This window comes from Homalodisca vitripennis, chromosome 4 (assembly GCF_021130785.1).
Source record: "Homalodisca vitripennis isolate AUS2020 chromosome 4, UT_GWSS_2.1, whole genome shotgun sequence".
NCBI classification, from domain to species: domain Eukaryota; kingdom Metazoa; phylum Arthropoda; class Insecta; order Hemiptera; family Cicadellidae; genus Homalodisca; species Homalodisca vitripennis.
The window spans coordinates 167,231,217-167,246,011 of NC_060210.1; the positions used below are offsets into that span (position 1 = coordinate 167,231,217).

Consider the following 14,795-nt stretch of genomic DNA (forward strand, 5'->3'; position numbering starts at 1 on the left):
ATCATAAAGTAATTTTTATTACTCATTATTTCAGTATTTTCTTGATCAGAAAAGAGGCAAAATCAGCATTGGAACAAAAAATACTAACTCTGAAGTACATAAATTAAAATGACCATAAATATACGCTTTTTAACATATTTTCTTGGTCATGGGAAGAAGGCAAACTCAATTTTAACACTGGAAATATTGATCACTTAAACCAGAAGTACTCATGATGCGGGGACAAAACCTACAAAATTGCGTGCAAAGCCATGGGCAACTGTTAGTTCAATATACTCAAGAATACACAACAACCATGTTGTGTGTGTCAACTCCATACAGAGCAACTTAACAAAAAGCACAATAAGTTGGTTTGCATGGAGTTAACGCACAACGTGGTTGTTGTAATTCCTGACTTATGTGTCCTCAAAATGTAGTGTTATTGAATTTTGTAACAATGAAATTATGGCAATTTCCGGAAAAATCCTGTCTGTATATGATTTAGTACTCACCTCCTGACTAGAGGCCTGGAGAGATTTGAGCTGCACACTCTTGTTGTGAACTGAAGGTGTCTGATTAACATTTCGAACAGAACTTGTCTGAAATGTGTGCAGAGGAGAGGAAACGGGCGGCCCTAGAGCATGCACTATTGCATGAGTGGAGCCCACCAGAGCAGGTTTTAGATCTGGAGGCTTCTCAGATGAAACTCCTGCACGAGTATCTTCTGTTGGTGGTCCTGCAACATACAGTAGAAATGGAATTCCAATTTCTGCTTGCTTCATTAATAATTTACTTTAAACACATTGAACAGTATGATTGCGTCCAGCTCAAGCGCTACTGTTTAGTTCTGCAGATGGTGCTTGAGCATTTTGAGCATGGGGTTTTCCTGTCTATCAATTCCCACAAGTGACAACAATGAAGAATTCACGTGAAAGTACGGAAGATAGTGAGATTATAGCTGCTTTAGAATTAGATTTGGACACTGATGTGGTTTTAGATTCTGATGAAGATCCCGAGTTCACTATTGATAACATTAAAGGTACTTATCTATTATTTTTTTATTCAAGATATTGAATGAAACCTTGTATTGAATTGTTTAGTTTCCTACAACATTGAACTGTTTTAATCAATATCACACCAAGAAAAGGTTTGTGTAAAAAACTTGGGTGAACTGTGTTTTAAATTTGTGTAGATGTTTCAATAACTAAATAATTATATTATAACAATCTGTTGAAATCAAGTTTTATTTGGCTATAAAGGTGGTATTATAGGGATAAAATAACAAAAATCCAAATATCAGTGAAATTGGCCAGACTAGGCTATTATATAGAAGGTCAGACTCTAATGTGTTAAATATACATATTTTTATCATTTTATTAAGATAATTAAAAAAATTGTATTATATTTTCTAATAGCAGTTCAACTGCACTATAACTTCTTTACTAAGTACCATTAAAATCTACATACTTCTGACATATCTAATTTATTTTTAATATTTTGTTGATTCTTTACATTACAAATGTATCAAATTGAAATTATGTTTACAACAAAGAAAGACATTCATATGTTCTTAGTGTATACTGCAATACATTGCAGCTATTAAAACAATTTTAAGATATTCATGTTATAAAACCAATTAATGTTATAGTTATTTTAAAACCATAAATGTAAATTTAAATTTTATTACAGAGCGATAGATTTATATATTTAAAAAATTGATTGGAAAACTAACCTTGTTTAAAATCTCTCATGTTCGAGTCAACATATTCAACAGTCCGGCGTCTGTAATCGGCTTTGCCTCCACCCTTCCCAGTAACGTTCCACACTGGATGGAGTGGAACTTCTACTTTTGTTGGTGATATTGGAACAACTCTGCTATCTTCTCTCATGGGCCTGGATGCTGAACAATAATGATTCAAAATAATGTATGGCTTGGCCAGCCAAAGTTAACATATTTTTTATTAAACACTACTATTGTACTAAAGTGCTCCTTGGAATTGTGTATTTGTCATTTATTAATACTGTGCCAAGTCATGTTAACTGGCTTCCCGTACCTACTTTATCAGTGCTAAGCCATGGTCAGAAGACTCAAAAATTCAAGATCTCTGCCAATTAACATAGTAAAGTTATTGTAAAAAACAAATAATACAATTTTTTTATAAATTTAAGTAATCACAATGTTTTAATGGACAATATAAAACCTGAGTTTCAAAGTGATATCAGATTAAGGTAGCATTAAATACAAAATAATACAAACTATCATTGGTATTTGTTATTAACCATGCCCTGGTTGAATTGCTGTGACATGCTTCTGGCGCTATCGGGCAGAATTCACCGGCTGCGCTGCCGCAGAAGAATGCTTTCACATTTTATTATTTTAACAACTCTATTTAAACAAAACTGTTATTTATTATATGTTATCGTAAAGACTATTAACCCTTTTAGTGCTAAGGGGTCTGGCACATTGCCATACCCAAGAGTGCTATGCATTTTAGTGCATATATGCAGAGTTTTAGTAAATTCTTTACTATTTCCTTATTTGAGGTCATATCTTATTAAATTTTTTTTGTATTGAAGATAATTAAACAATAAACCGAAATAAATACAAAAAAATACATTTGTACATATTTGGATTGTTATAAAAAAATTTTCTTTATAATATAAATGTCTTTTATAATTCTTTTTCACTTTGGCATACAATTTTATTATGTAAACAATTTTATATTATTTTTCTGAGGCTACCATCGGAAAGAGCAACTAAAACTAAACAAATTACATATATTTGATTTTATTTTTACACAACAAATAAGAAGTGTGGATTAAAAATATAATAACTTGTCCGCGCCAAAGTTTGCCCTACATATAGGCCTAATGTTTGAAATGCTCAAGAAATAAAGTAATACACTTACTATTATTAGCATAAATGCTTTACTAACTTTATTATAATTTATAAAAGAAGAAATTCAAACACAGTTAACACATTTTTACCTTAATAATTGTTTTATTCAGTAATAAAACTATAAAAAAGGTGAAGTAACTAATCATAACCTGCAATGTTCTTATTAAACATTGTAACTTAGTAAAATATAACACACACGGAAAACACAAATGAAAAATGAAGTAATGCAATGATTTGGAATACTAATGAAGTAGTATTTCACAATTATAACACAATTTAATGGATAAAATCAGAAAAAACAGAGTAAACAAAGCACAGCGTCAGTTCGCTCGCAACGTAAACGTCCGAACTGACCTTTTTATTTCACGTCAATGACGTATAAACAGCTGGTCGTCGGCAAATAAATATACAAATATCGTTACTCTATGGCTTTTGGATGAACTGTCATCGTTTGCAGCCAGTAACTTGCATAAACTGAACCAATATATATAAAAATACGCTGCGTCTACGACGTAGACGCTAGCACTTTTCGACATAAACGCAGCGTCTACGACGTAGACGCTATAGCACTAAAAGGGTTAAATTCCCTATAATATGCTTTTCTTTGAAAAATGATTAAGCTTATTCACTATCACCTAAATTATCAAGTTGAATGCTGACACATAAGGTAGCTATGGTAGAAGGATTGATTCACTATGAATGTTGTGTTAAGCTCCAGTTCATCTTCCTCTTAGTGCATCATCTGGGATCTGACAATATCACAGACTTGACTCCTGAAATCTGGAGTCATGTTCGTCTTAAGAGATAAAAAGAAGTTAGTGATGAAAAAGCTCAAAATGAACTCATTACATAGTTTGACATCAGAGACACCTAGACCACAAAATATAGTGTAATCTAGGTGAAGAATCTTCTCATTGTCTCACAGGTGCATAATTGAGTACACTACGATGTGATAGACACGATCTCTAAGCATGGTACCAAGTTTTCTACACATAACGTAGCTATAGTGGGAAGGGTTGATTCAATGTGACCTTGGTATTCAACCCTTTTAAGGCCGGCGGCCGTAATAGGCCACCGCGGCCAGAATTGAGCTCGCGGCCGACGGCCGTAATAGGCACCCATCCATTTTTCCCGTTTACTGGCTCGTTTCCTTTTCCAAATGCCACAAAACATGATATACCTGTGTAGAGGGATATATGGGCTTCATAAATAACCTCAAACACTGCCGCTTTTGTCAATGTTTATATTTTATATCTATGCATTTAGATGATGTAACAGACAGCTGGTTTGACACTAGCACTCTGTGTTGTCGTACTTGTTTGGACGTCTAGTTTATGGTTATGTTTGTTGTTTATGGCTAAAAACTAAATATATTTTAATCAGTATTATATTATATTGTGAGTTTTAAAGTTAAGATGAGTAAAAGGCGCCGGGAGAGATCACTGATAAGTGAAAATGCTCTGATAAACAGCATAGCCAGTAGTGGTATTTCTTTAATTTAGACCAAAATTAACATAGGTGAATTTTATTTTATGTTCTACAACTTAATGTCACATCAATGTAGGCACTTCAAAATTTGTAATTTTACTCATAATTAGCTGTAGTTTGAAAATATATATGTTTAAAAGGATTCTATAATAGTTGAATATTTTTAAAATCTCCTAAAACATAAAAAATACAAAATCCAAAATACTTTTTTAAGTTTTAATTTTCTTTTGCAATGTTTGGGGGTAAACATATTTTTTTCTTAAAAGATAATTTAATTTTAAATAAATATATTAAAAAATATTGGTTTGTGATAAAAAATAACGTTCCTATGAATATTATTCTAAAACTATGCTCATCAGCTGTGAAACACCCTGGCCTTGAACAGACATGTCACTATTAAACAGTTGGCCTTTGACCATGGGTGCCTATTACCGCTGCCGGCCTTAAAAGGGCTAAGTGTCTCTGATACCAAAACAATGTAATGAATTCATTTTGAGCTTCTTCATCACTAACTTGTTTTTAATTTCTTCAGGTGAACATAACTCCAGATTTTAGGAATCAAGTATGTGATAGCGACAGTTCCCAGATGCTGGACTAATTAGAAGGTGAACTGGAGCTTAACTCGACATTTACATTGAATGTTAATTTGAACCTGCCGTCTTAGTAGTAAAAAAAGAATAAAGTAATATCAAAACTGTGAAAATAATACAATATCAGTAAAACAATAGTTGCATAGAAAGATACAAATAGTTTAATAATTCTTTAAGATATCAGAACTAGTGTAAGGGAGAATCGTAATTAAAATTTAAATAATTATTGCCAATGAGGAAATTAATATCAATGAAGAAATTAACACGTCAAATCATGTTTATACTTGGCTACCACTAACCTCATATGGGGTTTTAATAAGTTATATCAACAATGCATACTTACCAAAAAAGTGCTAAAGAAAAAAGTATATTACCGTATTACTGGATGTTTACAACTACAGAAAAAGGGATAGTTTTCTTCAGCCAAAGTTCTGATTCAACTCCACTTTCTATTTCAGAATATGCCTCATCTGACCTACAATACCTGATCTTTGGCAGAAAAGATCCTTTAAAACACATTTTGTTTTAAAAAAACAAACTTACCTGAAACAGGAGGCGTTTCTTCAGCCATCTCTGATTCACCTCTACTTTCTACTTCAGAATATGCCTCATCTGACCTACAATACCTGATCTTTGGCAGAAAAGATCCTTTAAAACACATTTTGTTTTAAAAAAACAAACTTACCTGAAACAGGAGGTGTTTCCTCAGCCATCTCTGATTCACCTCTATTTTCTACTTCAGAATATGTCTCATCTGACCTACAATACCTGATCTTTGGCAGAAAAGATCCTTTAAAACACATTTTGTTTTAAAAAAACAAACTTACCTGAAACAGGAGGCGTTTCCTCAGCCATCTCTGATTTACCTCTATTTTCTACTTCAGAATAGGTCTCATCTGACCTACAATACCTGATCTTTGGCAGAAAAGATCCTTTAAAACACATTTTGTTTAAAAAAAAACAAACTTACCTGAAACAGGAGGCGTTTCTTCAGCCATCTCTGATTCACCTCTACTTTCTACTTCAGAACGTGCTGTATCGTCTGACCTAAAATTACAAGTATTTATTTACCATATAAGTAAACTACGAACTTTTTATACATCTCATATTATTTGTTGAATAAACCCAATGTTACAAAACAGAATAATCTATTTTGTAAACAAGTCTTCAAGGTATTGTGTTGATGTTCAATTGTTTTATATTAAGTATTTATTAAATATTCAGAAGTGTGGAAAACGGTATCAAGAAAATTTAATCTAAGTAACAGCCATAGAGGACAAATAGATTAAAATTGACATATTTGGAACATTGATTGTTTTTATATTAAGATTTTCCCCTTGAATAAGATTGTATTACAAGATTAGTGAATTGTATTTATAGCAGTACTGTTCACTAATGTGTGAGTAGTAGTAGTTCAATTTAACTAAAAAGGATGTCCATATAAAATGTGTCACCATTGGTATTTCATAGACAAATAAATTGTCATGAACGTTTAAATGGGGGACTTCACCTACTTTGTAGTGAGAATTAAAAATATGAATTTATAATTTGGCCAAAATTTCCTAATATGGCAATGTAAAATTTATTATAGAATAATCCTATGTTTTTTTGTAAATTTGGATATAAACAAAATAATAAACGTTTTTATACTTTGTAATTTTCTATTGCACTTACTCATTTACAAGCTATATCCTAGTAAAGTTTACAAAGTTTTGAATAAATCAAGTGCTATAGAGCATATATATTTTTAATCAACACATCGGCCTATATTGTTCCATATGCAGTGTCTACTGTCTATGTTTTACTATTTAAAACTAATAAAAAGTTTTTTTAACCACACAAGAGTTCCAAAAACATGTTGGCAAGATAGCTATACAATTATCTTTTGGTCTCTGATGTTCATAATATCCTTTATTCATACCCTTTTCACATTTTAATACATTGTTTCCATTACAAATATTTCATTTAATCACTTTCTAAACGTAACAGAAAATAATAACATAAATGAAACAAATTTTATTACATTCACGCTACAGCATGAATTTGATAATTTAGTTCGATAACCAAATAATATTACAGTCCCGTACTTCTAAGTTCCTAAGTTTACCCATAGATCAACACCTAAATTAGTTAGATAATGTTAAAATGGCATTGTTATGAGTATCATCTCGTCTGCATGTTCTTAGAAAAATGTCTCATTGCAGTTTAGAAAGGCTAAAATCTATTTAATTAGAATACATGCTGCTTTTGGTATAATAGAACAACCTCAAATAAAAATATGGACTGAATTACAAGAATTCAAAAACAAGCAATTTGAATAATTTTACACCTAGATTTCACTGACTCAGATCAAGAACATTTTCCCTCACTAAATATAATGATATAATACAGCCTCGATGTGTTTTAAACTGTTCTGTGTCTAACAGAGAACTTTGAAGAAATTTTAAAGCTAGGATAAAACTATAAAAATAACACAAAAAATAAAAACTATGTTTTCAAAAAAATCTTGAATTTTATGTCAAGAAGCCCTTACATTGGGGCTGTTTTATAACATTTGCTCCTTAACCCTTTGAGTGCCAACTTCCGATTTTACCGGACGACAAAAGTTGGCTGAAAAGTGCCGACGTCGGATTTTACCGGACGTTCGGGAAAAAGTCACTAAAAATTTTAACCTTTAATATTTTTAAATAATATCATATTAAAATGTGTGTGAAGAATCGTTCTTTTCAAATTAATTGTTATAGTACATTTCCGATTAAATTTTAAATTATGAAACTCACATATAAATATTTTTGGTTACCATAGCTACCGGAAACAATGTGACAATAGTTTCTTAAAAGTTGTATAACTTACTCATTATTGAAGATAATAATATAAATTTTTCAAGATTTACAGACAATTGCATACGATTTCCAGTGATAGGGACTAAGAAAAGGATATGAATTTTTTTGGTCATAATAATTTGGTTGAAAAATGAAATTTAAAAAAATTTTTTAAATTTTTTTAGGTAAGTCCATTTTTGGTATTCCTAAATTTAGTGTTATGGTAACTTTGTTATTTTATGTTAATTAAACAGAGTTTTCAGATAAAAATAAAAAAAAGAATCATGTTGATAGCTTATTAAATAATCGAACTGTGAATTTTTTACTAAAACCTTGCAAAATGCCTTCAAAAGGGCTGGCACTTTTAGGTACACTCACTAGAAAAATACCTGGCACTTTCCAGTATTCCCAGTCAATAAATACTTGGCACTCAACAAAGGGTTAACATACAACATAGAAATTCAAAAGTCTATTAAAGACATGTTTAATAAAAGAGCTCACTTAATATTGATACTCTGTTTTAACCACTAGAAGTCTAATGATATTTTAAAGACACTAGTTGTAAGGAGGCATACATTGTAATTTGAATTTACTGTATTGATAAATGTGCAATATGACACTATTCAATATATGTACATGTATATATTATAAATAAAGAAATTTTGAATTGAACTGAAAAACAAGTGTTTTTATTACTTTTATTAGCCTACAAGTAAGTTATATTTGCAGCCCAATGGTATACTGACCTGGCCACACTTGCTGTATCGTCAGTATCGACCTCTGTAAGCCGTTCAGAGTCAGATGCTACCACATCAGTGCTCCAAGCTTCACTGGCCGTTTCTGACATATCCACCACCTGAAACAATTTTTATTTATAAATGAAAAAATTACTTTCTGACTCTATATTATAAAATGATCCTTTTAAAATACAATATCCCCACACACAGAAATGGTTTACATACTATGATGGGAATAGAATATCAATGGCGTTAATTTTGGTGTTTCACTGTGCTGTGAATTTGATTAATTTACCATAATACCATATTTTACATTTTATTTTAGATTTTTTAAATACTTTCAAAGTTTAAAAAATATTAGAAAATGAGATTAGTAATTAAACACGATTACCTGTGGTCCCGGCAGAGGCTGCACCAGGGGCTCAGAAGCGGCTGGTAACTGTTCTATTGTCTCACTGTCACTAGCCAGGACATCTGTGCTCCAGGTATCACTGACAAGTGAGATTGTCTCATCAGCACCTTTACAAAGAGCACATTAATATTTCAAATAAATTCCTTGGCTTACAAATATTTTTGGAGCCAAACCAAGTTTTGTAATACTGGTGATCATAGTACCTACGGCATGAAAAGTTTCTTTGAACTACTGCCTGTTTTGTGATTTTTTTTCAGCTTGCAAGAGCAAAATATATTATTAACACTATATATATATATATATATACAGGGTGTACATAAAGTCCTGCACGGGTATAATATTTTCTGAACGATAACAGATAAATAAACAAGATTTGGTACATCAATACTACACCTATAAATCTACTTTTTGAAGGAACTATCAGTTTTCTGTAATATCATGGGGACGTCCCGCAAGGAGTCAGAAGGAAATTTTAAATAGGAGCATAGGTCAATATGGACATCATTTTAAAGGACTTATCTAGCAGAGTTTAATGCCGCAAACCGCACTCAAAAAGATTGATCCAGTACAAAATGACGGCTGTTAAAAGATTTTACTTGGTTACATTTTATTAGTAGCCATAACCCCAGTAAAGCAAAACTGCAACCAAACGAATACTGCAGCTAACTACTACATTATGCTTGTCAGTTGTACAGAAGTGAATTATGACATTAGTTATCCTCAAGGGTTACAAATTTGGTCCTAATATATTGATAACGGGGAAAACCTGATAAGAGTAACAATTAGAAATCTCTTATCTTTGGGTCGCAGTTAGGACTTTCCTATTAGCCAGTCTATTCTAGTTTTCTTGTTTTAGTAGTGCTGTCCATCCATTTTATCAGTGTGCTTTAGTACAAAAGAGTTTGTCATATTGCTTGTAGTTCTTCAACTACACTATGTCGCTTGACGAACGTAAACGTATAACACTTCTTATGATGGTTGGTTGGGGAAATAACAGACGATCACACGAGGAAGCATGCCATTTATTTAATGACTACTTTCACGAGAGGCAGCCAATTTCTAGAACAACTGTAGGGAGAACTGTTCAACACTTTATGAAAACAGGAAGTGTTTCCGATCGTCATAGGTCGCTGAGATTTCTAATTGTTACTGTTATCAGGTTTTCCCCGTTATCAATATATTAGGACCAAATTTGTAACCCTTGAGGATAACTAATGTCATAATTCACTTCTGTACAACTGACAAGCATAATGTAGTAGTTAGCTGCAGTATTCGTTTGGTTGCAGTTTTGCTTTACTGGGGTTATGGCTACTAATAAAATGTAACCAAGTAAAATCTTTTAACAGCCGCCATTTTGTACTGGATCAATCTTTTTGAGTGCGGTTTGCGGCATTAAACTCTGCTAGATAAGTCCTTTAAAATGATGTCAATATTGACCTATGCTCCTATTTAAGATTTCCTTCTGACTCCTTGCGGGACGTCCCCATGATATTACAGAAAACTGATAGTTCCTTCAAAAAGTAGATTTTTAGGTGTAGTATTGATGTACCATATCTTGTTTATTTATATGTTATCGTTTAGAAAATATTATACCCGTGCAGGACTTTATGTACACCCCGTATATATATATATATATATATATATATATATATATATATATAATATATATATATAATGTATAATGTATATGTAATACATATACAATTTCAATAAAAGTATATATATATATATATATATATATATATACATACACATATATGCTATCTACTGGGAGCACAAAATTAAACAAACCTAAGTTTATTGAAGTTCAAAAACAGAATTGGTTAACTATGCCTTTTCGTACACAAAGTACCGTACAACAAAAACATATTTTAGTAATCAGCATAATGCAGATCAGATGTATCTGTGTATTGACACTACTGACTTGTGGCATCGATTTTATTTATCTAACATGTACATATACAATGTTAGAACATATACCCAATAAACTGTGTATATTTTCTCTGATGACAAATTATTTAGTTTTTTTATGTAAACCAAAGAATTGAAAATATGTCCTCAGATTTATCACAGTTGAACTTAAGTTTAAGTTAAAATGTTAAGTGTAATGAAGCAACAAAAGTGTAAAGAGGGCAACGATATCTCACAGGGCTGCTATCCCAAATACATTGTACGGATTCATTTTTTGAAGCAGTAAAACGTGGCTAACAAAAGAGGAATTCACACACAAAATCAAACCATAGCCTAAATTTGTCTTAAAAAACCTAAGATGTGGTATATTATTATAATACTCAAGAAGCCAACAACAAATTTGTATTGTATAGCCACACAATCTAGTTTTTCATGAAATGGATAGAGATGTTTCCCCAGAGAAAGGTATCAGCCATCAGCCACACTAGTTTTGGATATTGAAGACGTTAAAATTATTTAAAATATTAAACAATCTATTTTTTCTGGACATATTTTTATGCTTGACACACATAAAAAAATCACCAGATTTGTAAATAAATGTTAAATCACTCTTAGCTAAAAATATAATGTCTAAAAGTTGCAATAATTTTCAACCAAATAGTTGGTCTCCACAAGGTTAGCTGATGTTTTAACTTATATTTACAAGTCTGACAATTTGTTTTACGAATGTCAAACTAGAAAGTATAATAATTGGAAAAAACTATATAATTTAACCTCTTCTTTTGACACCCCACCATAATTAGTGCAGCTGATGACTGACAACTTTCTTATGGAAAAGTTCCTTTATAGATTTCATGAAGATCGTGGTTGTGTACTTACACAATTCAATGGGCTCTCAGCTCCTAAACTATATTAATAGCTACTGTTATAAATTTATTATTATATTATTATTAAAACATTATATTTGCATAAAACATTGATAGCACAATTATATAGAAATAGGTTAATACCTTCCATGAGTTTTTTAATCTGAAACTTTCCAAATTTATCGTCAATATCAAATCTGCTCTGCTTGGTTGTAGTAGGTGGAGGAACAAACTCAAGAGGTTGTCTTGGCTCATCTCCTCCTCCATCACCTTCAGTCATTTGAGAAGACGGGGTGTCTCGACCTTACAAACGAATCCAATTTTTAAAAACCAATTAATAACTTCTGGCCAACATATATAAATCTCATTTATAAACTCCACTACTACTCTATTGATCAATTAAATTTATCATGCATAGCTGGCTGAGCGTTAGTAAAACTTATCACTGGAGGGGCTAGAAAAACATTGAACACCTGTCTTGTCTGTTGACACAATATTTCAAGAATGAACTGACCTATAGACTTTGCATGAAGATTCCATCCTATACTGACAACATCGAGTTAAATGACTGTACTAGGTCACTCCATGGGATTTGGTTTTAGCATTGGCTAACATTTTACATTGGTCTCATGGATAAGACAATACACAAAGATGCTGTGAGTGTGTAGGAATACCTAAATGTATTGGTTTATGATCTTCGGGAAGTATGGTCATGTCGAAAATAAATCAATAACCAGTGATATTCTTGTATCTTTGTTTTGTCTAATAATATGAGGTGCATTATACGTATATATCTGTAAAAATTCTCAAAATGCATGCTATTTGAACCCAGGCCAAATTTTCTTCGGCTCTTTAAAGGTTAACATATGAAACTGACATATGACATTGTAACACGTCATGTAGTCAAACTATTCTCAGATTTCATGTAGAAATTTTAAATTATGCATATAAATTCATTTCTACATAGACAATAATAATAATAATATTTTTTTTTAAATTATTATTATTCAGTCTAGAAATTTATATTTTGAATACTATCTGAAATAAATCTGAAAGATCGTAAAATGGATTTTTTAGCAACCATCATACAGTTTTATTGTAAAAAGTTTTGTTACATGGTATACTATGATATTAACTTACCATAATGGTTACTGATACAGGTGATGTATAGCAAGTGGTATAATTGTCAGGGTCATGGGAAGTATCTAGTACGAGGAATTTATTACCAGAAACTGGTGAACAATCAATGCTGAATATGCAAGTGCATAGTCATGGTGATGGATGCATCCATACATAGCCTTGAGTCAAATTTGGTTGCATGTCTTTCACAAGTTTAAGAACTGTGAGGTAGAACTTATCATTTACTGTTCGTCCTTCAGGAAGAAATTTATGATGATTTGACATAAAAAACCTTTGACATAAAAAATACAAAAATACCAGAAACATGACTTTGATTTTAAATTGGCTTTTTCTCGATTTTTTGATTCGAGGTTCATCCTTTGCTTTCCACTCCTTGCTTTGCGATTTTAGTTCAATGTCAAACTCGTAAAACCATGATTCATTACCAGTGATTACCCTATTAAGAAATCCAGCATCACATTCAAGTGAATTTTTCCAGTCCGTAACAAATTCAACTCTTTCCAACTTTTGATCTGTTTTCAGCAGCTTGGGTACGATATTTGAACACTTTTTATAACTGATATATTACGTTAAAATAGTGTTCACTGTTGATTTTCCTAGATTCAGTTCATCAGCTATCATTCGGACAGTTTTTCAACGATTGGTAAGGACAAGGGACCGCACATGATCAATGTTGTCATCAAGACAGGTGGTAGAAGGTCGTCCTGGCCTTACATCATACATGGCGTATTGTCGACCATCTTTGAAATGCTTAATCCACTTGAAAAAAGATTATTTTCTTCAGAGCATTATCACTTTAAACAGCCGTCAACATTTCAGTAATTTTTTGATAACTTATACCGCACTTCAGCAGAAACTTGATATTGATTCGTTGTTCCGTGATTTTGTCAATTTCCATTTTGACAAACAGTAAAAACAAGGACAACAGAAACTAACATAACTAGCATTATACACACAGTTTGACGATCCATCAAGCACTGACGACTGGGCGGGACTATAGTCCACGTCATGGCTGCTAGATTGCACAAGTTTGTATATTTATTCGACAGATCTCGTATAAACAGTATAGCTTAAATAATTATTACGGCAAGCAGGAGACTGTTGGCAGGGTGTAGACTGGCCTAATAATGGATTATTGCCTAAGGATGAACCTACCAAGGTAGATTCATGTGTTTTGGGAATATCAGGAGACATAAATGACCACATTGATTCAATTAGAGAATTACTTACTGTAATCTGTTTTGTTTACATATATTTAGTGATGTGGGCTGGGTGAATATCCAGTGGGAAGGTAAATATAAATTGTACATTTACTCGATGGTCATTTATTAAATACCCAAAATGAGGATATTTTAAGTTTATGAGCTTTATATAACATGTTTTAATGAAGTGTTGAGCAAACAAGGATTGAAACAAATTAATTTGATGCCTTAAATTGAAACTAGCTATAATATTTATCTTTCAAAACTAAAAAAATGTAAAAAGTACATCCAGATTTTGTGTTTTTACAACTTTATGCACCACTATTGTCTTTCTTAGCTTTCTATGTTAACATTTGTTCCATAGTTTCACATAGACTCGCATTGCATTGCTTTCTTTGTATTTGTACCTTAAGAAGTAAAGGAATTTTGTACAACATTTTCTTCTACCTTTTTATTATAACTTCAAAAACTTTTACTACTCTATTAAATTAAAATTTATCTTGTCGATGTATAATGTTCAAAATACACATGGGTCACATTATATAAGATATAAACTTAAGAGTTTTTTGTCACACTTAAATGCAATTAGCTTCAAGGTTAGTTTTAATTTTGCAGATGACATTTAAATAAAACTGAGTATGATATAATTGAGATCTACATTTTAGGGAAGAAGGAGTTGTAGGTCAAAACGATTAGGGAGGAAGGGAATATCTTCCTTTTACCTCAAAAATGATTTTACAAATTAAGTT

General features: G+C 31.7%; 1 protein-coding gene across 1 annotated transcript in view; it reads right to left on the reverse strand.

Moving 5' to 3' along the window:
* Positions 1 to 392: 392 nt before the first annotated feature.
* Positions 393 to 14,795, reverse strand: part of LOC124360566 (GTPase-activating protein and VPS9 domain-containing protein 1) — a 50,647-nt gene continuing 36,244 nt past the window's right edge. Inside the window, exons 13-18 of the mRNA XM_046814291.1 lie at positions 11,849 to 12,007; positions 8,907 to 9,034; positions 8,525 to 8,634; positions 5,927 to 6,003; positions 1,712 to 1,879; positions 393 to 715 (exon numbers count right to left, since the gene is read on the reverse strand). Of these exons, the coding sequence (XP_046670247.1) occupies positions 396 to 715; positions 1,712 to 1,879; positions 5,927 to 6,003; positions 8,525 to 8,634; positions 8,907 to 9,034; positions 11,849 to 12,007 (962 nt within the window). The 3' untranslated portion in view covers positions 393 to 395. The remainder of the gene's footprint in view (positions 716 to 1,711; positions 1,880 to 5,926; positions 6,004 to 8,524; positions 8,635 to 8,906; positions 9,035 to 11,848; positions 12,008 to 14,795) is intronic.